The sequence below is a fragment of the Periplaneta americana genome, chromosome 1, assembly GCF_040183065.1.
Source record: "Periplaneta americana isolate PAMFEO1 chromosome 1, P.americana_PAMFEO1_priV1, whole genome shotgun sequence".
NCBI classification, from domain to species: domain Eukaryota; kingdom Metazoa; phylum Arthropoda; class Insecta; order Blattodea; family Blattidae; genus Periplaneta; species Periplaneta americana.
This window is the reverse complement of record NC_091117.1, coordinates 228,430,005-228,457,887: the sequence shown is the minus strand read 5'-3', so window position 1 is coordinate 228,457,887 and position 27,883 is coordinate 228,430,005. Positions and strand designations below refer to the sequence as shown.

Below are 27,883 nucleotides of genomic sequence, written 5' to 3'. Positions count from 1 at the left end.
GTGAATATGAAAATTTTTGATTCACAATAAACCGAGAACGTAGACGACTATGCATATCGATATGCATGTCAATAACGATATGTAAAGTCGATATTACGCATTCTGATGTTATTTGTGTATAATTGACCAATGGCGTTCTCTCATGAGTACAAGGCAGCCAACATAAACACATGTTAACCAACTTCGAAATTTCAACTGAAACATTTCATTAGATACGGTCCTATAAATATGCCCATGCATCTTTATTATCACAACCTGTTTTAAGTCTACCATAACGTAAAATAATTAGAGAAGAAACATTTGTAATAGAACAAAAATGAACACAACAATAGTTATTGAATTGAAGCATGAATATGTAGTGTGTAATACAACCAATACTGTAATAAAATATGATTCGCTTCCGATCGGTGTTCAAAGACGCAACTATTGAAAGCCACGTATTCTCCTTCATTTTCTAATTTTTATACGAGGCGCGCCGCTTATCGTAAACGTGAGGATTTCAATATTAGAATCTCATCAAATAAAACTTGCTCCATGATGCACAGCACAGAACAAAATAATGCATAGGTTATGTCACGGTCTTCTTGCTACAAAATATATGACGACAAAATAGCTTTTAGATGGCAATAGAATGAATCTAGTGGGCTGTGATCGGAAACGTGAACGCCAAAGTTGAAACTTGGCCAACTCTCCGTTCCCGATCCCGGGCTGCGGCAAGCTTTTCGTTAATTGTGAATGCTCACATTTAAATGTACACATTTTAACAATTTTACCTTTTTCGTTTTCGTTCCGATCCTCGTTTCCGGTTTATTGTGAACCAGCATTTACTTATTCCTTCCCATATAACGTTAGGATAACTTTTAGATAATACAGATATTATTGGAGTTGACTTTTTTGTTTTATTATGAATTCTAATGAAATGATTTTTGCTGTTGTAACTTGTAACTTTGATGTCTTACACTGTTTTTCGTACCGATAAAAGAAAACTTTCTTTGTGTTGTGACAAGAGACTCCAGCTATCTTTCTATTCTTCAAACAATTGGTGGATTTAATTAATTATATAAGAATGAATACATCCTAATCCCTAAGAGAGACAAGACATAACTCTCTTCCAAGCCAAATATACTGATAAATTGTTATTCAGTTATTATCAATTTAATTCTGAAACACAAAAGATAACTATAGAAATAAAAATTGTGTTGGGGGGAAAGCTATCATTTTGTCTTTGTATCTGGGCAGACTATGCATAGCTCGAGTCCCTTGTCCGGGGATCGGTTCTGGGCAGGGTGGCACAACAACTACAATTGTTGGGATGAAGGTGTTATCTTAATGTTTATTAATAGTAAATGGTCTTATATTTTTAAGTAATCATTAACAATAATTACCACACAGTCATCACAATCATCACTAAAATGACACTTGTTGTCTTATAGGAAGGGGGCTTTCAGAAAGGAAGGTTCAGAAAGGAATTGGAGCTTTTGGACATCGGGGGTGTGGATGTACGTTTATATGAGATGCGGTCGGCAGCTTTCACCAGGAGTGTAAATACTCAGACCATCACTGTCAGTTGCTAAGCAAGTCGCACAATTCACTGTGTCCCTTACTAAGGGGTCTTTAATCGAGTCACCCCTTATCACTTTTTTCTTTCACGCACGCAAGGGTGTCTATGTAATCTACAAATGCAGAACGACCGCATTTGAATAAAAACCATCACTTCCTCACGGAGTCCTGTTCTCTCATGGCATTCTTTTGGAAAATAACACGTGACACGTATGTAAATTATTTGTAACTTTGTACAAAATATTTCGAGATATATCCATACATAATATTTCGAGACAAAAAGTAGCATCAAAGTAATGTTACTTGCGTAATTCTTACTGGAGACATCGGTAACAACTTAAGTTAGTATTGGCACTATCATCTGCATCGAGGTACGATCTCTAGTTACGGTATATTTTTATGATGAACACGATATATTGATATTAAAAAATTAAACGATATTTAATAAAACGTTTCTTTCAGCGATTTAAATATTTGTGACTTTCTTCCCGAAAGCTTTCGTTTCATTTTCACATATTTACAAAAGAAGGATATCTCGAAATACTTCAGTACATTTCAATGTGTTGTCTCTTAGGTACCAATATAAATATATACAGAGCACATCTGTACAGATTCACGTGTCTGCAAATTACAGAGTCTTCTTCTGGTATTAGTGTCCAACACTAAGTCATTACATTCATTGTAGAGTTTGTGAGCACTACAACACAAAATTTTTGTGTAAATATAATCACTCCGATATAAGAATCGTGCTCTTATATACTTTATTCCATACTCAATATTCTTTCTTTCTTGGATAAAATATTTTGGGAATCAACAAAAAATAATATATATAAACGAAAAATTTAACATAGCTTTGACACTCAGACTAGATGACGTGTTATATTTTTATATTTACAGTTGTTTAAAAAATATTTTTTGTCTTGCAACTCTTAAAAGTAAAACATTCTATTCCGGAGGAAAACAGCAAAGAAGTTTTCGAATAATATTTTTATCGCTCAAAATCTCATTATTACATAACGAGATATATATTTTTTTTAGATATAGGCCCTTAATAAACACTCCAAAGTATACATTGTTAACATTCATGAGCAAAGCGGCCGTTAATTATCTTGATCTTCCTCAACCTCTTCTCCCACGCCAAGAGTCCGTTTGCCTCTTACGTAAAGATATTAACACACATTCACGCGCTCGTCAACACATTCACTCATCGCATCTCGTACTCCACAGTTTTCCTTGCTCCTCCACTGTCCAAGTTAAACACATGGAAAGTAAACAGTTTTATTGAACATAATAAATCGTGTAACAGTATCTGTTACACACAACTATGAAATTAACTTTCCAGAAACGCATCACTCAGGAACTGAATTATTAGCCCGGAAAGTATACATATATGCATTTGTTTCCTTCAAACGTGCAGGAGTTATGAAGTTAAGAAGGTAGTCTATAAAGGACAAGACACATAAAAAGTCAAGTACTTGAAATTTCGAGCATCGGAAGGAAAAATATCCAATGATTTGTAATCGCACAGCGTTAAGTCCTGTTATAAAAACCATCATAGCCGCACTCAGACTATTCTGTTACAAAGAAGACAATTTCCCCTCACCACTTGACAAAACAACTACCGTATGAATCTGTCAAGACATTTAAACAGATTCCCAGAAAAAAATTCTTCAAATCTCGCTCAATCTGACCTCTTTACGTATCCGGCCAACTTGTAAAAAACGTTATTTCCATTTTACCGTATCAGATTCTAACATGAGGTCATCATTTTGTCCTCCCCGTGATGCTTACTACAGGAGGAAGGAAAACTGCACAGTAACTAATTAATTAACGTGACGTCATACTCATTCAGACGAAATTCAATCGCACATCGTTCAACGACTTTTTATTACATCATGCAATCATTTGCCCTATTTGGTTGCAAGACGTTTCGGCCTATGTGCCGGTCCAGACGAGGGCGTGACCGGCCAGGCCCAGCAGGAGCACGGCTAGCGCAGCTGTGCGGGGCGGTAGGCAGGCGCTGAGTCCGAGGCCCGCGGACAGATGGCTCCACCAGCGACCGGGAATTGGCGACGCAGCGTTCTTGCCTCGTTGCATGGCAGCCGGGTGCTCGCCTGGAACGAAAGACGTCCTCAGTGAGGATAAGCTTATAGTTCGACAACTTCAAGTGAAACCCTGTAAAACACGCCGACTTCTGGAATCTCTCTCTTTCTTTCTTCTGTCTCCCTCGCCCCTCATCATTCAGTCACCAATCACCACGTAAATATCTGAGAGGGTGTGTGTGGGCATCGCGACCAATAGAAGAACCACTCTCCAGTATGACCACAATAACGGATTCTTCATTTTTGCCTCGACTGTCGGCTAGGAAGGTTCCATTATGCTAGCATTGCAGGCAACTAGTCAACCTTTTAATGCTTTTGTTAGCAGGTTTGACAAACTGTGAGTGGACCTGCAAGTACACAGTGCATAGTGCTCTCTCCCTTCCCCCCGTGCTTTCTCACTTGCTCCTCCCCACGACAGCCAGCGCTCACGTAGTAACTCGGTCAGGGTTTCAGTTCGATTTGTCAATCTATACATGGTTCGATTCCTGACATCACTGTCAGGCTGATCACACTATTTGCATCATAAAAGTGGGCTAGCTGAACTGGAGCCAAATTAACACGCAGAGCCTTCTTGTGCGGAGAAGGGGCCCGAAGGCTTACACTGCAGCCTGAGGCTTATTGTGCTTACTGCTCCTATTCTGTGAATGATTGGGTAGGCGAATGGCCGCGATCTTGTACAAGTACAGCACGCCGCACCGTGAACTTAACCCGGGCTATGGAATGGATGAAGATGATGATGTGTTGTGAATTGAAGCGTCGGCTGGAACAACGTTGTAAGTTACAAAATTTTCATTCGGCATGTTTCCGTGTAATAATGTTGTATGTCATGTTACCTTGCTATACTCCTTGGCTTGCAACTGTCCATCAATGCAGTACGTGAAATTTGTCCACTCAAAAGTTTGCTACCCTATAAGAACAACGTTGTACGTGTACATATTTTTGCAGCTCCTGTCAATTTTACTAAATGTAACTTATAACGTTGTTCCAGCTTCAATTAATGATGGCAAAATGAATCAGAGGTCCAACGCCGAAAGTTACCCAGCAATTCTGCTTCAATTCGTTGAGGAAAACCTCGCAAAAAACCTCAACCAGGTAACCTGTTCCAACCAGGATTTGAACCCGGGCCCGTTCGTTCCATGGTCAGGCGCTCTAACCAGCGGTGAAGAAGGCTAGGATTGTGATCAAATTTCATTTTCGTTACGATGACAAATACAGCCCGACCTGATTACGGTCAAAACCCCAAGACGGTGCTGACTCAGGGTTGTCAATGCTAGCTTCCACAAACGCAAAATCGATGTTAGTTTGAGCGCGAAAGCTGTAGTTTCTATACGTACTTGCATGTACAGCAATTAATCTTTTGATGTTAAAAAACGTAAACAAGTAGAAAAATACTTGCCATTTAAAATCCGCGAATATTAAATACTAGCCGTACCCGTGCGCTCCGCTGCACTTGTTAGAAATAAATATAAAGTAATTACATAATTAAATTAGGACATCTGGTTCAGGGAACATTCATGTTTGATAGAAGGGTAAATCGTTTAATATGCCACTTAATTTAAATTGTATTTAAATAATTAAAATGCGATCATTTTGGTCCAGAGACCACTCATTTAGTGCAATGACAATTCCTTTAACATGTTTCTTAATTGTTATTACATGCAAATAATTAAAATATGATCATTTGGTTCAGAGAACAGACAGACAGACAGACAGACAGACAGACATACAAACAAAAATTAAAAAAAAGGGATTTTCGGTTTCAGGATGGTTAATTATACATGTTGTTGTCCAAGGCCCCTTATAGACGAAGTCATTTGTTTTTGTTTAATTGCAGCGCCTTACATGGCGTTATTTTTATCTTAAAATTCATTTTAAGCTTATCTCATTAAATATCAGCCCTATCAAAATTTTGCACAGAATAAAATTTATCGGAAATCACCTTTAAAAAATTTTTGTTATGTAACATTTTTCATGAAAATTAATAATAAGGGAGATATTTTAATTTATTTAATTCAAGCCCCCTTATAACCCCCCTTTTAAATAATGTATTTTGAATGCCATATAGTCTAAAATCTAAGTCACGACGAACTTAATTTATGTTTCAATTTTCATATAAATCGGTTCAGCCATTATCGCGTGAAAAGGTAACAAACATCCAGACAGACAGACAGACAGACAGACATACAAAAAGAAATTTCAAAAAAGCGATTTTCGGTTTCAGGATCGTTAATTATACATGTTAACACCAATTATTTTTGGAAAATCGAAAATTACCAGAAACATTTTGGCTACAGATTTATTATTAGTATAGATGTGTCATAATTAATGGTGACTCAGTGGATATCGTCTCGTTCTGTAGTAGTATTGTACACGAAACTGTGTTATTTACCCCCATCCTTACTGCGTACAGGCTTAACTCGCCCGTATTATGTATTCCGGTTTTCAGTGGTATTCATGCTACAGCAGCAGTTGCGCTGTCATCACAAATTAAAACCGTTTGCGATATATGCCAACATATCAGAGATGCTCGAGGGAATGGCTATCAGTGTCTTGTTACATACTTACTAGCATAACAATACTGACTGTAAACATGACTTCAAAACGTGCTGGCATTAATGGAATAGGTTGTTCCAAGATTTTACCTTCTAGCTCATTGGAAAAGGGTTAATAAGCCAATTCCCAGGCGTAAACTTACGCATTATTTCACACAGAAAGAGCCGGAGTTGTGTAAATTTATCTTTTTAAATCAAATTTTATGCCATTACCATTCTTCTACACCAGGCATGTCAATTGATGCCCACAGGAGCAAGCGCGCGCTTTAGAGCCCAGGAGAGCCTCAGCGCTTTACAGCGGAAAGGAAAGAGACATACGAAAGAGGTGGTATATACCACTTGGTCGAGCTATATTCAGGGATGGCCAGCACTGATTCAATGGATAAAGGGAAGAGAACTTATTAAAACTGTATCCATGGTAATTTTTAGATTTGCCTGAGAAGTATAAGTGCATTATAAGAATGTAAGTTTTAATTTTAATGCTCTTTTTTCACAAGTATGATTTTTTATTCAAAATAAATATTTTCTCAACTTTTCGTATAGAAAAGTGAAATTTTCAGGTATAGGCCTATTTATTTAGTAGCCTTACAGAATGTTTTCGTAAATCTAATATACCGTATATACGTATTACTGAAGATAGTGTATTGAAAATTTTGAAATTATTCGCATGGAAATTGTTTGTAAGGAAATGAATTAACAAAGCAACTACTGTTACATCATAAGCAAAAGATACGTGCCCATGTGTTGTAAAAATGTCAGCTCTATAGCTTCAGCAGATTTCGAGAAATTAATTTAATATTCTGATGATAGGAAGTTGCTCACAAATATCACCTTAAAAGCATAATGCGATAAGAGTTTTGTTATGGAATATTAGTTACACTTAAAACAGATACAGTACCTAGGTAACTTTGCTTTGTACTGTAATATTGTTTTGATTGGTTTATTGATTACTTTTGTAAGGCTAAAGATACCATCAATATAAATTCCAACTTATCATGTCATACTCAATCCCTTTCTTTGGAATATCACTTTCATCCACTTAATACAGTATAATATTATACTACTATGGAATTTAAGTGAATATTCCTTCTCAACTCTCTATTATGTTATTAAGATTTAAAACACAAGTGCAATATTAAGAAATCTGTGTTAGTACTTTTGTTTTACAGGCAATATAGATAATATTAAACAGAAAGAAACCATATAAAAATAACGACATAAAATTTCACGTTCAGTTTGAAGTTTGTGCACCACTGTTTTCTTAATCCAACAGGTTGCTTATTCATATACACAACCCTTCCTCTTTCCATACTTAGCGCTTGCTGCCCGCGCACGACGTCAAGGTCAGAAAAATGCGCTTGCTTTGACATCACTGTTTCTGCTGTTTGGACCTTCCCTCTTCGTTTCCTCAACATCTAATATGCGCCTCATTATAATAAATAATTTAGAGGTTTGATGCATGTATAAACAAACTTTTGCAGCTCTTACAATCCCGATATTTCCACATGCTTCCACACAAGCTGAAAGGTCCCAATAGACCCTAACGACGCCCTGGGGTCATGTACACATCTCACTCCCTCTGGTATAAAATCGATGTCCTCAGATAGCGTTCATTACCTCCCGTCTCTCATCAACGTCTCTGGCTATTCTCTCCACTAAGTGACGTCATAAGGTACAGTACTCTCTGAAGGACGGCTTCAGGCCATCCTATCCTCTAACAGACGATTCTAGAACATTCGAGGCTCGAAGCAATGCCGCAGTGCCCCCCTAGCGACAGATGCAGGAAACACTTTAACCGTATCAGATGTCTCTATGGATCAGAAGGATTTCAAATTATCCATTTTATCTGCAGTTTTGACTAAAAAAATAATACATCATAATCATCATCATCATCATCATCATCATCATCATCATCATCATCATCATCATCATCATCATCATCATCATCACCTACTACACTCCACGGATGGGAGCATATTGTTTATTCCGGCATCACAAGTCTGTGCATCTTTCTTGTCCTCCGGCCTATAGCCTATGTTATGGTGCTTGTTTTGTATCATTAATTCTTAGTGCTTGATCACACCAGTTCTGTCTACAGTAAGGTATTTTGTTACGCATGCAATCTACTTGTAATTCCTCTCTTTTCATCGTGCAGTCCCCAACGCTACACAACACTTTCACGTACGAAATTTGAATTCTAGTAATATCTTTTGTTGTTGTGGGCCAGTTTTCACTTCCGTATATTAGCGTTGAGATGACTATCAATTCATAAAATTTTATTTTAGTGTCATATCCAGTTTTATTATAAAATATTCTGTTTATAATTCTACAATTGGCTATTTTTTTCTAGTCTATATGTAACTTATCACAATCATAACTGATCTTATATAAAAATATTTAAAACTAGCTAAAAGCACCCGGCGTTGCCCGGGTTTTCCTTTTTGATTCTGACTTAAGGGAAGACTCCACTGAAAATAATGAAAATTTTTCCAAATTTTTTTAGCTATTTCACTTATTCAGAATTTATATTTTCATACCACAAATTGATTACAAATACGCAGTACGTTTTTGTGAACCCTGAAGGGAATTTTCTTTCACATTATTTGAATTAGCACTGCTGTCATCTAACCCAGAACTCGATTCAGATTGTCTTTTTAGATTTAAAAATTTGTCCATGATAAAATCTAAAAAAAAAAGACATTTTGATAAAATAGCCACACTATCACCTGCTCACACGTATAGACTGAAACCGGTCAATATGTTCTGACGATTCTAAACTCTGTTTATTACTAGTGAGGAGAGTAAACGAATTACCAAGCATTGTTGCGGTGTTCATTTTACTAACAATAAACAATTAAATTATTGCAATACAGTACACTAATTGATCTTCACTACATCCTACAGGTTTCCGTGTGTAACAAATACTGAATTCATGTAGCTACATGCGATGGATTCGGCATACCAGATGCACTTTACACAATTTGTTCTTCACTACATGTCCCATGATTTCCGAGTACAAACTAGCTATATATTACACTGGCTGCCCCTCACTACATGGATAGACATCCCCGAGTGGCCTGGCCATTATGCAGCTGAGCTCGATCCCCCCTCTCTCCCATATTAACCGAATCCTCAGAAGTTACTGTAAGTATTTAGGCATTACAATCGACCAACACTTACGAAAGAATAAACATATTACATATTTATGCAATAGATTACGTAGAACAATTTATATCTTTGTTATACTTCGGTCATATTTACCAGTTAATATTTTACGTCTCATTTATTTAGCTTTATTTCAATCCATTCTCCAGTATGGAATTTTGGGATGGAGAAATGCTTGAAATTCACTCCATTAATACTTATTCAAAAAAGAATAATTAAATATGCCTTAATAAACCAATTGATTACTCATCCGAACTTTTGTTAATTGATTTTAATGTTTTGAAAATTAAGCAAATTTATTATATTGCCTTATTAAACTTCATACATAAAAATTGTAATAAATTCAAATTGTATCATCATAAATACGGAACTAAAAGATCCGATTTTATACGACTAGAGGAACCAAAGTGTTTCACAAGCACAGCTCTGAGCCATGGTACCTACTTTGGTCCAAGGTTATATAATAAAATAATTGAAAAATACTCAAATTTGGAAAATTTTAGTATCAGAAATTTCAAAAATAGCGTCACGAATTTAATTTTTAAAGAATATATATTGATTTAAGTTCTATATGTATTTGTATGATTTAAATTGTTAAAATTTAAATTGTATTTTTAAAGTTAATTTTTTCCTATAATTTTTTTCTTCACCTACTTTGTGTCAAATAATTATCTTGTTTGTGTTAAGTATGTGTTTAGATGACTCCCTGAGCACGAGATTTTACTCCTTTAGGGAAGAATTAAGACTATTTTTGTAGATGTTATTTTACTAGGAATAAACAATTAAATTAAATTTGAATTATCGCCAGGCAGAAAAATTAACTGAGCATTGCTGCCGGTATTCATGTTTCATTGGTAAAGTCTATCTCAAAATAAATTGTACCATATCAAAGACTTCGTTGTAAATAAAAAAAAAATGCGTTGTAAAGAGACTTTCTGGATAGCATTAAATTTATATTTCAATCCATTTTGAATTTTGCGTACACTACTTTTAACACTTGAATATAATTAATTGATTAACTAGTGGACTTACTAGTGTTAATTATGTATTGTCCGGCTTACAGCTGTTTCAGTGCTTTGCACTAGAACAATACGAAATATACAAATACACTAAAACACACCCCGATAAAATTCTCAACACACAAATCAATTTCAGTACAGACACACACACACACACACATACACACACACACTATTTGACTCCACTCTTCAACACCTTTCAACAATCAAACACACCCACATAACAGGCAGAGAAGTTCGAGATGACGCGGTGATCTAATAGGCTCTGAGGATGGTGCGTAAAGCACTGAAACAGCTGTAAGACGGACAAATCTTACATAATTAACACGAGTAAGTCCACTAGTTAATCAATTATTTTTCAATTTCAAAATTTCACAACACACTCCATTGGGGTGCGCGACACACCGGTTGGGAACCCCTGCAGTAGTGCACTGTCATTTTCCTGCAGCGTTTGGCACCCAGCCTAAAATAATGACACAAGTGGATTATTTTGGGCCGCAGGGTAATGGCACAGCAGTCCACTCCTTTCTTCCTTCAGGTCTGTGCACTCTCTAGTTAAGCAACTTTTTACAGTTACTGTAACACTTCACTGCCTCCGAAATGTAATTTTTAAATATATTTAATGGCTTCGGTAGAATTAAGGTATAATTTGTAATGTTTAGTTACATATGAACAGAAAGTTTGGCGCATGACTTTGGAAGTAGGCTACCTGCAAGTTTGGAACGAGGTTGCTTCCATTTAATGTGACAGCCACGTACTAACTCAGCGACTTGCTCTCGTGTATTCTTCACGCCCCACACTTCCGACGGAGCACACCGTTAACGTCAAGAGTGCTTACCAAGTTTCGCAATTAATATGAAAGAGTACACTCATTACTGTGAAGTCGGAGAGGAACTTGTACAGATTTTGAAATAAGTAACATATTTGACTCAACAATAATTTGTGATTATATCAATAATAATAATAATAATAATAATAATAATAATAATAATAATAATAATAATAATAATAACAATAAAATAATAATAATAATAAAACAATAATAATTATAATAATGAAAACAACAATAATAATAATAACGATGATAATAGTAATAATAATAGTAATTATAATACTTACTTACTTACTGGCTTTTAAGGAACCCGGAGATTCATTGCCGCCCTCACATAAGCCCGCCATCGACCCCTATCCTGAGCAAGATTAATCCAGTCTCTACCATCATATCCCACCTCCCTCAAATCCATTTTAATATTATCTTCCCATCTACGTCTCGGCCTCTCCAAAGGTCTTTTTCCCGCCGGCCTCCCAACTAACACTCTATATGCATTTCTGGATTCGCCCATACGTGCTACATGCCCTGCCCATCTCAAACGTCTGGATTTTAAGTTCCTAATTATGTCAGGTGAAAAATACAATGCGTGCAGTTCTGTGTTGTGTAACTTTCTCCATTCTCCTGTAACTTCATCTCTCTTAGCCCCAAATATTTTCCTAAGCACCTTATTCTCAAACACCCTTAATCTCTGTTCCTCTCTCAAAGTGAAAGTCCAAGTTTCACAACCTTAAAGAACAACCGGTAATACAACTGTTTTATAAATTATAACTTTAAGATTTTTCGACAGCAGACTGGATGATAAAAGCTTCTCAACCGAATAATAACAGGCATTTCCCATATTTATTCTGTGTTTAATTTCCTCCCGAGTATCATTTATATTTATTACTGTTGCTCCCAGATATTTGAACTTCCCCACCTCTTCAAAAGATAAATTTCCAATTTTTATATTTCCATTTCGTACAATATTCTCGTCACGAGACATAATCATATACTTTGTCTTTTCGAGATTTACTTCCAAACCGATCTCTTTACTTGCTTCCAGTAAAATTCCCGTGTTTTTCCTAATCTTTTGTGAATTTTCTCCTAACATATTCACGTCATCCGCATAGACAAGCAGCTGATGTAACCCGTACAATTCCAAACCCTCTCTGTTATCCTGGACTTTCCTAATGGCATACTCTAGAGCAAAGTTAAAAAGTAAAGGTGATAGTGCATCTCCTTGCTTTAGCCCACAGTGAATTGGAAACGCATCTGACAGCAACTGACCTATACGGACTCTGCCGTACGTTTCACTTGAAAATATCACGGTGCACGGATTCACAAAATATGCAAGAAATAGGCCTATCTGTATAGCTGCGTAGTCGACAATTATTTCTATTTATTTTGTCATAATGAATTTGTTGTGCTTAAACCAAATAATAGGACGGAGATTTTCTCAGCTCAGTGAAGTGTTGTGAAAATTGAACACGCCACTTCTGTAGAGTGGGACCTGATCATCGGCGACATTACAGCGGATACTGGTCGCCAGCACAGAACAAGGCCTGGCGCTCTCTGAATATGATACGGATACGGCTATCGATCCCGTGGACCCTCAGCATTGTAACATGCGAGGCCTTCTCCTCTGTCGCTATCGCCACGATTGCCTTCGACGCGATTAAGGATTCACTCTTCAAAATTAAATATCCTGTTACTCAGGATCTTCGATCATCTGAAATTTGATTTCCAGCGAACTTGTCCCCTCACATGTTTGAAGATGGTGATTAGAGAATATATCCGAATACAGACGTCTTGCTTAATTTGCATTGCAACGAGCACGCACTTACATACATTAATCGACTGTAATGCTATACACGATATTGATAACAGCTACAAGGCTCCATTCATTTCTCGAAATTACCAAACGCTGTTTGTTACTAATTACATTTGAATAGCGTCATCGTCTTTCTAGAGATCCTAGAAAGTGCAGCCAGCAGAAAACAAAATTGTAATTTGAAGTCGAAGTTGTTAATAGTCTGTGTGCAGTATAGCACAAATTAACTGATATCTAAGTAAATGCTGTTCTAATTGCAGATGACCAAACAATACTTCAAGAAAACGAAGTGCAATTATTACAAAAGTCCATGTACCATTTAGAATAGAAATAAAGTACGAAATTATGATATTAGAGGAAAATTAAACTTCGAATCAGTATATAATAAAATAATAGATAATTAACTAAATTCGTCTGGTCATTTTTGTTAAGAATAAAAAAAATAGATTTGCTAAAACAGTCCTGAGCTATATAGGCCTATATAAATTTAATGTGCCGATGAGAAGAAAAGATTGAGGGAGCCCAGGAGACAACAGCGAATGCAGGAAGGGGGAGGTGCCTATTCCGTGAAGTGGAGATGATGATTATGATGGTGATGGTGGTGTTGGTGCACAAACTCTTTTCAATTATTTAATACTAAATCGTTCTCCAAGTGGATCTCCTACTTTATCATGCATGTGACAATGAAGAAATACTTTCCTATCAAACTATCAAAATACACGTCATGAGCAACAGAATGATTTGGCAGTATTTTCTGTACCTAAAAGAATATAATAAAAATATATTTAAATTTTATTTTCCTGGTCGCTGTATTATATTATATTATTATTATTATTATTATTATTATTATTATTATTATTATTATTATTATTATTATTGATAATACACTCGCATACATTATAAACAGACAAAAATTGTGAAAATTTTCCGCTTACTGATCCTACAGGGTGTAAGATGAAATAATGAAATACAAAAAATCTAAACGAAATGTAAAAATTAAATAACACAAGATATAGTACAAATAAGGATTTCCGTCAAGAATGCCCCTTATCACCATTATTGTTCAATATATACATTAATCCAATAGTGTAGAAATTGCTATGCACTGTTCAAACGTGTGGAACAGAAATTAACAGACAATTAATACTTAACACTATATTTATACTAGTGGCTTGTGCAGCAAATGCTGCTGTAAACAAGTTCGATAAATATTTTTCAGATTTATTTTCAATGAAGAATACTTGTCTTTTTGATAGTTATTTGCTTCCATAATAATGAAACATACTCCCTCTGAATGGATTTTTTTAGGCCAAATACCTTTTCTTGAACCTATCCAACTTCAGTTTTTGAGTTTCAACGCGAAAACGCAAGTATCAATGTCAGGACGATAGCAGTAGCTATTTCAGGTCATTGTGGATTGTAGGCAAAAGTTAAAAAAATGTCAGGTTTGCTAAGCTTTCGAACAATAGCATTTTCGTATAGCTGCTGCATGTAGAACTTGAAATGTAGAGCGTAAAATCATTTTATCCTACTAAGAGATCTGGCTGAAATGATCTGGAGACTACAAAATTTTCTAGGCCTCTTATTTTATCAGTAAGTAATACCTTTTGGTCTTTCCTTAGGAACTGTAATTTTTGCGCTCTCTCGAGCCAATACTGAAGACAATGACACAGTCATATCAATATCTACACTACACCGCCATTATGTATTTGATTTTTAATAACAATATTATTATCTTACTTAAGTTTTGTAGTTATATATAGCCGCCACTCAGTAAATTATAGAAATGAAGATCTAAATTAAGATATTCTCTACATTTACTTACATAACCTCAAAACGTTTCACTTTCATGTCATCAATATAGCATCAATATTATGTACAATTAATGAAGAATAGACGCATCATGATACTAACTATAATAATATTTAATTTCTAATGGTAATAATGTCATCAAACCACCTCAAGTTTCGTAGATTTGAATATCCAATACACAGCTGTACTCAGAAAATTATACACTGCAGAATCAGTTTTTAATAACAAATTGAATTGAGCTCTAAATATGTCGGCAATCCTGCAGGTCATGGCCTTCGTGTAATAGCCTATTGTTTATTGTAGTGTGTGTTTTGATCTGAAATTCAATCAAGTCGGCCGTGATTGAATAAAATTAGTTCTCAAAACTGACAACAGATGGATTTTGGAAAATAGGATAATTATGTAGGAAAATTGACATTTCACTGAAAACTACTATTTTTCCGAAAAACTTTGGATGCCAGGCATGAAAATGAGGGGTCACTCATTAAAATCCGTTCAGCCGTTTTCCCGTAATTTCCATTACCAGTTCAATATATATATATATATATATATATATATATATATATATATAGAAGATTGTAGAGAGATGACCAATTAATAAATTAAGAAAATGAATTTACAAAGCGAACGAGAAATGTAAATATGCGGAACTATGACGAAGGAAGAAAATAGGACAGACTGAATAATGCTGGGTTTGCAGTGAAAGGCCCGCTCTTGGGCAGAAAAACTATGAATGAATGTATGTCTTCGAAATATTATTTAAAATTTAAATATTGATAATGTTAGACAGAAAATATAATAGATATAATTTTTAAATGGTAGAATAAGAAATGTTAAAGAAGACCCATAATGTAACAGTAAGACAAATTTTAAAATTCGGAAATGAAATATGATCAATAGAAGATAGAGACAAATAAAAAATAGAGGCAGTTTAAATGAAAACCTTGAGCCATTATTAGAGTTAATTAGTGGCTTGTGCAACAAATGCTGCAAACTAAGTTCATTAGACGCTCAAATACACATTTTTCAGATTTATTTTCAATGAAGAATACCAGACATTCTGAAAGTTATTTGCTTCCATAATAATGAAAGATACTCTCTCTCGAGCCAATACTGAAGAGAACCACGCATATAAATATCTACACCACACCGCCATTAAATATATGAAAAAGACCCAACCCCACTTGATTAATAACTATAAAAATATTTGATTTTTAATAATATTATTATCTTACGTAAGTTTTATACCTTTCAGTAACATATACTATATATACTATATAGCCGCCACTGAGTAAAATATATAAATCAAAATCTAATTTAAGTTGTTCTCTACATCTACTTATATAACCCCAAAACGTTTCACTTTCATATCATCAATATAGCATTAATATGTATAATTAATGAAAAATAGTCACATCACTGCATTAACTACAATAATAGCTATTTCATTTCTAATGGTAATAATGTCGTCAAACCACCTCAAGTTTTGTAGTTTTTAATATCCAATACACAGCTGTACCCAGAAAATTACACACCACAGAATCGAACCTGTAAATTATTTTTAGTAAGTTAAGTTTCTAATAACCAATTTAATTTGAGCTCTAAATATGTCAGCATTCTTGCAGATCATGGCCTTCGTGTAATATTGTTTACTGTAGTGTGTGTTTTGTTTCATTCTGAAATGCAACATGGCCGACTTTATGCTCGCTTTGCTTCTCCTGAATGAAATTAGCTAGTTCTCAAAATTGACGACAGATGGATTTTGCAAAATAGGAAAATTATGTAGGAAAATTGACATTTCATTGAAAACTACTATTTTTTCCGAAAAAATTTGGGTTCCAAGCTTCAAAATGAGGGGCCATTTATTAAAATCCGTTCAGCCGTTTTCCCGTAATTTCCATTACCAGTTCAAATTATATATATATATATATATATATATATATATATATATATATATATATATATATATAGACAAGATTAAACTCTCAAAGAAATAAAGTTGTATGATCAAATTTGAAAATTAAAAATAGAGTTGAAGAAATCGATTAATACAGACACAAATGGAAACAACATGTAGAAAGAATGAAACATTCTCGATTTCCAAAAGCAGCAATGTCACACAAGCCAAGAGGAGGAGAGGACACCAAGATGGGTGGAGCGGTGGAAATCGAAACAGAAGACTGCAGTCTAACCTGGAAATTCACGTACTCGACTCCACTGGTTATCATCATAGGTGATTAAACACAAAGGCAGTCCAGGAACCGAAGATGTGAGCACAGACCACTTCTACACATTGACGTGTAACTGTGAAGAAGCGAACTTATAAGTTTACGAATTCAAGCTTTGTTACGTAGCTTAAGATACTGTCCGCAATATAATTTATTCAATTTAGCCAGTATTAAAGAAGAAGCATTTGTACACAATGAAATAAAATCCCATGGCTTGTTGTAGGTCAGCCAGCTCTATGGCGGATTGAATAACTTAGAACATGCACAATGGCGCAGACATACTGAACTCTTGATTACGGAAGGAAATAAGATGAAAATACGAAATCTGCAGCGCAATGGAAGCCGAGATACAGGTTAAAAGTGCAGTGGGGAGAGAAACTACCTGCAGATTTGGACGGCATTTCATAAACGGACTACTGTGAAAAATGTCGTCTGATAGTAAATTTTGCTTCTTCTATTCAGAGTACGGTATTTATTTACTAATTCCAACTTGTATAAGATCTTACAACAATTTTAATTGTTATATATAGCCTATAATACAGCTTAATAATTTAATTTAATTTAGGTATGAATATTATTATTATTATTATTATTATTATTATTATTATTATTATTATTATTATTATTATTATTATTGTAGTAATTTGCTATCATACTGGTTGAGTGGAAGAGAAGGCCGAAAGGCCTTAACTTTGCCAGTTAAAATAAACCATTATTATTATTATTATTATTATTATTATTATTATTATTATTATTATTATTATTACTTACTTACTTACTTACTTACTGGCTTTTAAGGAACCCGGAGGTTCATTGCCGCCCTCACATAAGTCCGCCATTGGTCCCTATCCTGAGCAAGATTAATCCAGTCTCTACCATCATATCCCACCTCCCTCAAATCCATTTTAATATTATCTTCCCATCTACGTCTCGGCCTCCCTAAAGGTCTTTTTCCCTCCGGCCTCCCTACTAACACTCTATATGCATTTCTGGATTCACCCATGCCCTGCCCATCTCAAACGTCTGGATTTTATGTTCCTAATTATGTCAGGTGAAGAATACAATGCGTGCAGTTCTGTGTTGTGTAACTTTCTCCATTCTCCTGTAACTTCATCCCTCTTAGCCCCAAATATTTTCCTAAGAACCTTATTCTCAAAAACCATCAATCTCTGTTCCTCTCTCAAAGTGAGAGTCCAAGTTTCACAGCCATACAGAACAACCGGTAATATAACTGTTTTATAAATTCTAACTTTCAGATTTTTTGTCAGCAGACTGGATGATAAAAGCTTCTCAACCGAATAATAACACGCATTTCCCATATTTATTCTGTGTTTAATTTCCTCCCGAGTAGCATTTATATTTGTTACTGTTGTTCCAAGATATTTGAACTTCTCCACCTCTTCAAAAGATAAATTTCCAATTTTTATATTTCCATTTCGTGCAATATTATCGTCACGAGACATAATCATATACTTTGTCTTTTCGGGATTTACTTCCAAACCGATCTCTTTACTTGCTTCCAGTAAAATTTCCGTTATTATTATTATTATTATTATTATTATTATTATTATTATTATTATCATCATCATCATCATCAAGAAACGCTATTATCGTATCCATTTTCAACTCCGCCCTTGTACTTGTTACTCAGAGATCCCGTCCGGAAATTGTCTTGAAAATTTAATTCTTTATAACGCCATTTCCTTTCCCTCACACCAAAGCCTCACGCGATGATTGATTTATACTAGAAGAGATGTTTCTATTTTCGTCAGTGGCGTTCCACCTTCCAAATAAAATTCCTTAACGGAACGAGGTGGCTCACTAGACTCGCATTCGGGAGGTCTCGAGTTGAAATCCCGTCGCCGGCTAATTTTTCTGGGATTCTCCACGTTGGATTTGAAATTTACATAGGTAGCATGATTCATAGTAGCATAGTGTTACGAGTGTCAAACATTGTGGTAAAAAGAATATAGCGTATAGAATTGCATAATGTGCATGTAATGCTAATGAGGTGAGCTGAATAAATAAACAAATGTCAAGATTCATCACAATGATCATAACAATTAAAAATTTAAATAAGATAAAATGAATACAAACTAGGCTAAACAGCGGAGACACGATCTGAACAATAATTCACTGCCTGGTAATATCCTCAAAGATCGTACACACGTGATACGACGTAGATGTTGATAAATTTCGTAGTTGTGTTATAAATTAATGTATTATTCGTTAGCTTCTTCGCCACGTTTCAAGCACCAACAACGCCTGAGAATACTGCAAACCTCTAGTACAGCTGCGACAGAGAAGTTGCCGAACAATCTCTTATGAAATGTTATGAAGTGTATTGTTTTCCCTATTTATCTCCGCTACGAAGTGTTTCTGGATACGTATACAGAACATTTCACATTAATTTGTTCGTGACTGTACCTGCAGTAAAGTAAACTGAGAAAAAGAAACATAGCATACAGCACGAGAATAAGTTGAAGCAGTACTGGAGATCCCCGGAGATCTGGCGATACGCTGGGATTTCACTCCGCCGCGCCGCAGTTACCAGTGTTTCTGTTACTTATGGAGTGAGAGTTCAGTGTTACCAACCTCAACTTACAACTGACAACTTAATTTCACATATTATAACATTTCACCTAAGTACAAAAGTACGTTCAGATTTTATGATATTCGGGATAGCTGCTTAAGTAACAATAATGTATATGAAATAGAAGAATAATTCACTGACGGTCTTAGTAATAAACCGCGTATAGTTTTTATACGAGACTTATGCAGCATTGAGACAGAAAACGTTACTAATAAACCATGCATAAGCGATGGATGTATAAACAACCTGTAACTATACAATGGGAATTGCTTTGCAGTAGTTATATAGCCTACACGAAAGGAGTGGATCAGGACAGCACGTTTGCACATCTCCTTTTTATGTTAGGTTAGGTTCTTTTCAAACTTAAATGACGAGTGAAGCGTAGGACAGTTAAAATTACTCTAACCTAACCTAACTTAACCTAACCTTTTTATGTTAAGTTAGGTTAGGATAGGTTAGTTTAGGTTAGGTTAGGTTAGGTTAGGTTAGAGTAATTTTAACTGTACGTTTGACTCGTCATTTCAGTTTGAAAAGAACCTAACCTAACATAAAAAGGAGATGTGCAAACGTGCTGTCCTGATCCACTCCTTACACGAAACCCCTTGTTTAAGCGTTGTATATAGCGAAAAAATGGCCGCCCCTCTAACAGCTATTCGTATCGACTGTCATTTTATGATGATGGATGCCTTGTAACCACAGAAGAACACACCAAAGAGCACAGAATAATTAAGTAGAATGTTATTGCTGTAGCTTGTACTCTTTGACCAAAATATAGCGTGGTAATCGATCAGGGCCAGTTGTACTATCGACTCTTAATACGGCACACTAGAGTGCTCTACCGGATGCAATAGAGAACCTCAGATATTATATTACCTTTCATAACGAAGTAATGACGAAACTATGACGTAGCTGTGTAACAGTTATACTGTTATACACGACGTATGTAGTGATTATTAGTAAGGAATTTACACACAACGTATAAACGACCTACTCACTGTATAAGACAGTTAAACGTCTGTATATAGAACTTTTATTAGTAAGACCGTGAATGTTTCAGCGATGAGAGATTACGAAATGTGTTTTATGTAATTTTCTTTTCAGAGTTCAAGCAGTCTGGACATACGAGAAAGATCTCGGAATACAGAACGTCTATTTACAAAAGTTGATTATAAACTTGTGCTTCTAAACCATCCGTAACTCTTTGAATTGATTTTTTTCTTGTTTTTTGTCCACAAAACACTTACAGTCTTACTAATAAACCGTGTATAGTTTTTATACGAGACTTATGCAGAGTTGAGACAGAAAACGCTACTAATAAACCGTGAATAAGCTATGGACGTATAAACAGGCTGTAACTATACAATGGGAATTGCTTTGCAGTAGTTATGTACACGAAACCCCTTGTTTAAGCGTTGTATATAGGGAAAAAATGGCCGCCCCTTTAACAGCTGTTCGTATCGACTGTCATTTTATGATGATGGTTACCTTGTAACCACAGAAGAACAAACCAAAGATCATAGAATTATTAGAATAATATTGCTGTAGCTTGTACTCTTTGACCAAAATGTAGTGTGGTAATCGATTAGAGCCAGTTGTACTATCGATACTTAACACGCCACACTAGAGCGCTCTACCGGATCCAGTAGAGAACCTCAGATATTATATTACCTTTCGTAATGAAGTAATGACGAAACTATGACGTAGCTGTGTAACAGTTATACTGTTATACACGACGTATGTAGTGATTATTAGTAAGGAATTTACACACGACTTATAAACGAGCTACTCATTGTATAAGTATTAATGTTTAACTATAAGTTGTCAGTAAAAAACATGAAGATCACTGGTCAACAATTAGTTGCCTCGCTCACCGTTGAGGACGTGCAGCAGCACCGACGCGGAGTCCAGGTTGGACGGGCTGCAGGTGTAGTTGCCCGAGTCCTCTCGTCGGCCGTTGTAGATGACCAGCGTGCCCACTGTGGTGTCCGGGCCCACGCGCTCCATCCGGATGTCCTTGGCGCTGCGGTCGTAGTTGAGCACCCGCTCGTTGTCATGGTACCAGAATATGTAGGCCGGCTCCTCCAGCGACTGCGTGATGACGCACTTGAGGTTCACTGTGCTGCCCGTCTTCACGTAGATGTCGGACTCGCCCATGATCTCTATCTTCGGCACTGCAAACACCAGAAGGCTTATGTTAGACCACTACAAAGCAAGGCTCTTAGACTGATTCATGGGTTCACTGGAACATCACAAATACATGAAGATCTCAATGTTTTATTGGGTTATTTTACGACGCTGTATCAACATCTAGGTTATTTAGCGTCTGAATGAAATGAAGGTGATAATGCCGGTGAAATGAGTCCGGGGTCCAGCACCGAAAGTTACCCAGCATTTGCTCTTATTGGGTTGAGGGAAAACCCCGGAAAAAACCTCAACCAGGTAACCTGCCCCGACCGGGATTCGAACCCGGGCCACCTGGTTTCACGGCCAGACGCGCTGACCGTTACTCCACAGGTGTGGACTGAAGATCTCAATGTAGGTACATAAATAATTTCGAGGGAAAAATTGTTCCGAGGCCGGGTATCGAACCCGGGACCTTTGGTTAAACGTACCAACGCTCTACCCGGGAACTCTACTAGATACCGATCCAATTTTTCCCTCTATATCCAAAGACCTCAAAGTGGGCTGACAACCGTCAAGCAACCAACGTTGAGTGCACACTAACTCTGTGTGACTTAAATTGTGGTTTTCTGTTAACGAACAGTGACGTATATTATGCAAATCAAGATTTCAGGTATAACTCCCTGTAAAGTTGATTTGAATAATTTCGAGGGAAAAATTGTTCCGGAGCCGGGTATCGAACCCGGGACCTTTGGTTAAACGTACCAACATGAAGTTCTCATAAAATTGTAAGGAACCCAAATTCTTTAATTAGAAGAATTAGACACTATACCCTGTAATGTGGATCACTTCGTAATGTACAAATGGCTATTCTTGCTATCAAGTAGTAATCCTTGTGGTGTAATATAAAGAACCACATCTGAAAACAAATTACAAGGACATTAACTTCTTCGAATTTGTGCAAAGAAGAGATTCTGTGAACCAATAACACAAGGAACAATGACATTATTTTGCAGTCAGGGACCCTGAGGTCCGATAACGTATCGAAATCCATGAAGAATTGGGGGGAAAAAAAGTAAGTGCTGACATCAAATGGAAATTAGGACACACAGGACTCATATTTACAGCCAGATTTGAATTAGAACGAAACTTACAGAGATAGACAAAATGGGGGAGTTCGGTAAATTGGGTTGTCTAAAGTAATAAGATGCTTCGGAAAAGCAGATTTGCAATCAAGACCCCTGATGTATAGGCAACTTCTCTGGTCTTGGTGTGTAGAATGATGATATATTCTACAGGCGAAAGCTGCAGATGCAGACTGCATCAGGGATTTGTTGATGTGACTCCTCTCAGTAGACAGAGGACTGGGATCCAACCCAGCCTTCAACAAGTGAGATTTGCCACGCGCGGTCCTGTTCACAGATGCGCAACTGTCTCTGAAGGAACGCCATTGCAAGTATTTTCCTGCGCGGAATTCCATCGTATTCCCTGTTGTGTACGAGACATGGCTATGTACTCTGTGGTAATTACGATTATTTAAAACATAAACGTCTTTTGTGCGAGATCGTGCGTATTTGCTTGCTTTCCGCACAGAACCAATACGCGGTAAGTGTGAAATACCACATTCAGTATTCCCAACGTAACACACATAACAATTTCCCTCTTCTTACCGCTTAAGTGACATATTGATTTTACTGCTTTAGGCTTTTAACATATTATTTTTAAAGACGTTCAATATAGTAATAATTATAAATTGGAAACTTACCACTGCAATTTCACCTAAATTGCACTGTTAATTATTGTTTTTAAATATTTGCAAAAATTAAGTAAACTCTACAACACCACAAAAGTTACTGCATTTGTAATGCAAGTAACATTAAGGAAGCCGTGAAAAAATCAATAAGATTCCAGACTCATCATAGACTGGGAGAAAAAAAAAGACAGACGCATATCACGGCCTGCTGGAGTATAGTAAACACAGAAAACATTTTATAGAAAGAATGTTGAAGATAGATATAGGTCCTATTTGTTTTCAAAAGTTGCCGTCATTGAACAGAAACCAAGATGGAGATTTCATTGCAACTAATTAGAAATTCCTCTTTCAGGTATGTAATAAACGATCTTCGCACAAAATAATGTACGATACACGAGCGGTAGGTATGTTTGTTTTCATGTTCTCGGAAATTAAAAAAAGCTCAACTACGTTTCGCTTTTTCAATCTTTTCCTCGAACATGAAAACGTCAACATACCGCTCTTGTAACGCATATTACTATTAAGGGCTGAGATGCGGTTGTTCAGATTACAAAAATCATTTGTTTCAATTTTGGGAGAGATTTATTTTTGTGGGCTTTTCGGTTTTTCGAACTGGCACACCTCTGTTGCCATCATCCAAGACCAGATATGGATTCCAAACCATATTTCGTCATTATCAGTTATTTCTTCCTTTAAATAAAATATTTTAACTTACTTTAGTTTCAATTTTTATAAAATTTGTAGTTTTAGAACGCGTAAATATTTTTTCTTTACCTTTTCCCATTATATTCTGATTTGTTCAAACAATTTTTTTCTGTTATTTTGATACTGTGTCATGCTTACATTATGTGCAATTTTTCCAAGCTATTTCAGGATTACTTCTACAAATTTTGCAATTTTAATAAACTCTTTTGTAAATTATCACCTGAACACGAGAGCAGAGCAAAACTTACAGGAAATAGATCTGGCACGAAGAAAGGACAGGATAACAAGCAAACAACTATACATTGAAAACCATGCAGTAGATGAAAATGACGTAATATTTATCACAAATCTATGCAACTTATATGAATTATGCATTTTCGAGGAGAAGTATTTAGAACGTTACACATTTAAAGCTTATAATAATGGCTTTCAATTTTATTCCAACTATGTGATGAATCATTAATTATTCATGGCCCTCGCAATATAATGGCGCAGACCACAGAGCATTTCAAACAGCAAAATTCATTAAACAGTTATATTAATTAGATGTGTTGTTTAATGTGCAAAACAAATTATGTTCGAGCAAATAAAAGTAGTCTTCATGAAATGAAAAGTAACGGCTTTCCTGTACCGTCTGATATAAACTGCGTCTATGCATACAATGTTCTAAATTAGTCTCTCGAAATTTCAGTCCTGGGGATCGTGTATGCGTCTTTCATTCGAGCGGTTCTCGGCGTGGGTTACGGAAGAAATTTGTCTCCCATTCGTGGAGTGGGATGTTTGTCCCTTGTCATATGTTGTCACAGCGCTAACCACATGACCAGAGAGAACCACAACTATACTTGTCAAGGTTTTCTGAAAAGTTACATAATCACCCTCACATCTCATTGAAAGGAGGAGGTTGTACATGAATGAATGAACGCATGTATGTATGTATGTATGTATTTTTTATTTTAGTAGGTTATTTTACGACGCTTTATCAACAGCTTAGGTTATTTAGCGTCTCAATGAGCTGAAGGTGATAATGCCGGTGAAATGAGTCCGGGGTCCAGCACCGAAAGTTACCCAGCATTTTCTCATATTGGGTTGAGGGAAAACCCCGGAAAAAACCTCAACCAAGTAACTTGCCCCGACCGGGAATCGAACCCGGGCCACCTGGTTTCGCAGCCAGACTCGCTGACCGTTACTCCACAGGTGTGGACTGTATGTATGTATGTATGTATGTATGTATGTATGTATGTATGTATGTATGTATGTATGTATGTATGTATGTATGTATGTATGTATGTATGTATGTATGTATGTATGTATGTATGTGTAGGTTTTATACATGTAGGGCAAACTTGGCTATTTTCGTGACATTTTTTTTTTAATTACCACGAAATTATACCAGTGAAAAATGTAACTTTGATGGTACAGTACAAATGGCAGAAGATGTATTATAACTTAGATTTTGTTCACTGCGCTCTTGTAGAGACGTGAGCGGACATTTCCTGAAATTATTTGAAGAGTTGTGAGATCTATCCAGTAGCTTTGAATTTGTGAATGAATACGCCATGCGATTTTCTTTGTTAAAAGATAAGTTTTTTGCTGTGTTGTATGGTCCTGATTGTTTTCACTGATAAGTACTGACATTGCATACTTTTTGGTGAAAGATATATACTTATCAACGCACTGATTACCGGTATTGGGAGTATTTTCATTTTGAAAAGGTATAGACCGATAATTGTTATTACAACAACAAGACTTTTAAAACACCGTAATTATTTATATTAAACATGCTCAGACTTTACTTGTTTTCAACTCATGTCACATGGAACATAATATTGTCCACATGAAGTATCAATAGCATACAGTCAATTTGGCTTCAAGTTTCATTCTGTGCTCAAACTTCAACATTTATGAAAATAAGGAACACCACAGGGTGATATCTTGATGTATCCTTCAAAAGCACAATCTTCAAACATAGTAATTATATAGCACTAAGCATATTCATAACCTGCTAGTTTAATTTACGTACTACACACAATACTTCTATGTGAAAATTTAATAATATAATTATTGCAAGTTATAATTTTATCTGTGTCTAATATGAACATTATGTAAACAGTTGAGTCAGTGCACGACTAATTATAATGTAACATCTATTTGGTCTAGTAGGAACCATGTTTGCTTGTCCAAATATTACTTTATTTTACTTAATTTTCGTAACCAGTATTCAGTATGGATAATAAGACACTTATGTTGATCTGATGATGGCAAATAATTGCCGAAAACGTTAATCCTATTAATAAATGTGACATAGTTAATAATATAGACTACACGTTACTTGATAAGCAAGAAGACGGACCCTATTTAGCCTACATTCATCTTATCTTGGGAGGTTATTTTCTTAGCGTTTTTCACATTCCACGAGGCCACTGTTTTCTCTTCAGATTTTTTCCTATGCTATAACAACACTCTTTGGTGGAAGAAATATCAAATGCATGAAACGTACATTTACTTGTGTATTCATAGCATCTGTGATATATTGTGCAAGTCGTGCATGTTGCAGATAATCGCAGGGTCGATAATGTGAAAATAAATACAATACAAATCAAGTATATGGAAGAGGCAACTGATTACGTCTAAGAAAGGGAAATTGCCTCTTATTCTTGGCAAGTTCGACGAGGACCAGAAGGACCAAAGCAGCAGTCAAGGAGAACGACATTGAAAGAGGTAGACAAGGAAACAGCATCATCTTCAGGAGCCAAACGAAGAAGATCTGTGCTTAAAGGAGAGCCGAATGATTAGCCTAATAATTTGTTGCGATCCTGCTCAGGAAATTCCAAGGACGACAAGCATGGAGAAAGATGGATTCAGTGCGTCAGCTGTGATCAGTGCTTTCATGAAATATGTTCAAGGGGTTTAAAAAAACCGAAAGAGCTTTAATTGTTTGGGTTGTAGGTATGAATCTGACCAAGAAATTTAAAATTTGACTGAATATGCTTAAATATTTTAAATTTAAGGACTATGACGAAAATACCCTTGTACTATCAGGAAATTATACCAACCCTTCTAGCATGCTATTTTTTTTTGTTTATATGTATTGCTTGTTTGTAACTATTGTATACATTTATTTGAGGTAAAAATGCTAACATGTAACTTTCTCACATCTAATAATGTACGTGCATTAAAACCACTTTCTTTTTTTAATTTGAACCTAATTTTTGCGCCAAAACCTTAGTATCACGAAATTAGCCGTGTCTGCCCTACAAGACTGTAAACTATTTCATTACAAAGACTCCCTAAAGTTTGTAAAGTGAATATACACAGTCATTACGGGGAGGTAGAGATGAATATTTCAAAATCCACAAAATTTATCTGATTTGTTTGAAATTGATCATGGATACTAAGTATGTTATTAGTAATGGACATACCACGTTTCAACTTTCTAAGTACAATAGTTCTTTAAATATTAATAATTTTATTTCGTTTGATATAAAATGTTCCATGCACCATATTGTAAGAAATTTTCAATATTTCTTTTTATTTATATGTTCAGAGAAGGTATATAAATAATAAGTATTAGTTTATTATGGGAATAATATAGTAATACAGTTATCTTGGTTTTAATTTCATACTTTTACGG

At 35.7% G+C, this 27,883-nt stretch overlaps 1 protein-coding gene across 1 annotated transcript in view; it reads right to left on the bottom strand.

The window, feature by feature from the left end:
• Positions 1–1,313: 1,313 nt before the first annotated feature.
• The window catches only part of LOC138708699 (neurotrimin-like), a 478,679-nt gene continuing 452,109 nt past the window's right edge, over positions 1,314–27,883 (bottom strand). The window contains exons 4-5 of the mRNA XM_069838802.1: positions 21,545–21,844; positions 1,314–3,674 (exon numbers count right to left, since the gene is read on the bottom strand). Coding sequence (XP_069694903.1) covers positions 3,496–3,674; positions 21,545–21,844 — 479 coding nt within the window. The 3' untranslated portion in view covers positions 1,314–3,495. The remainder of the gene's footprint in view (positions 3,675–21,544; positions 21,845–27,883) is intronic.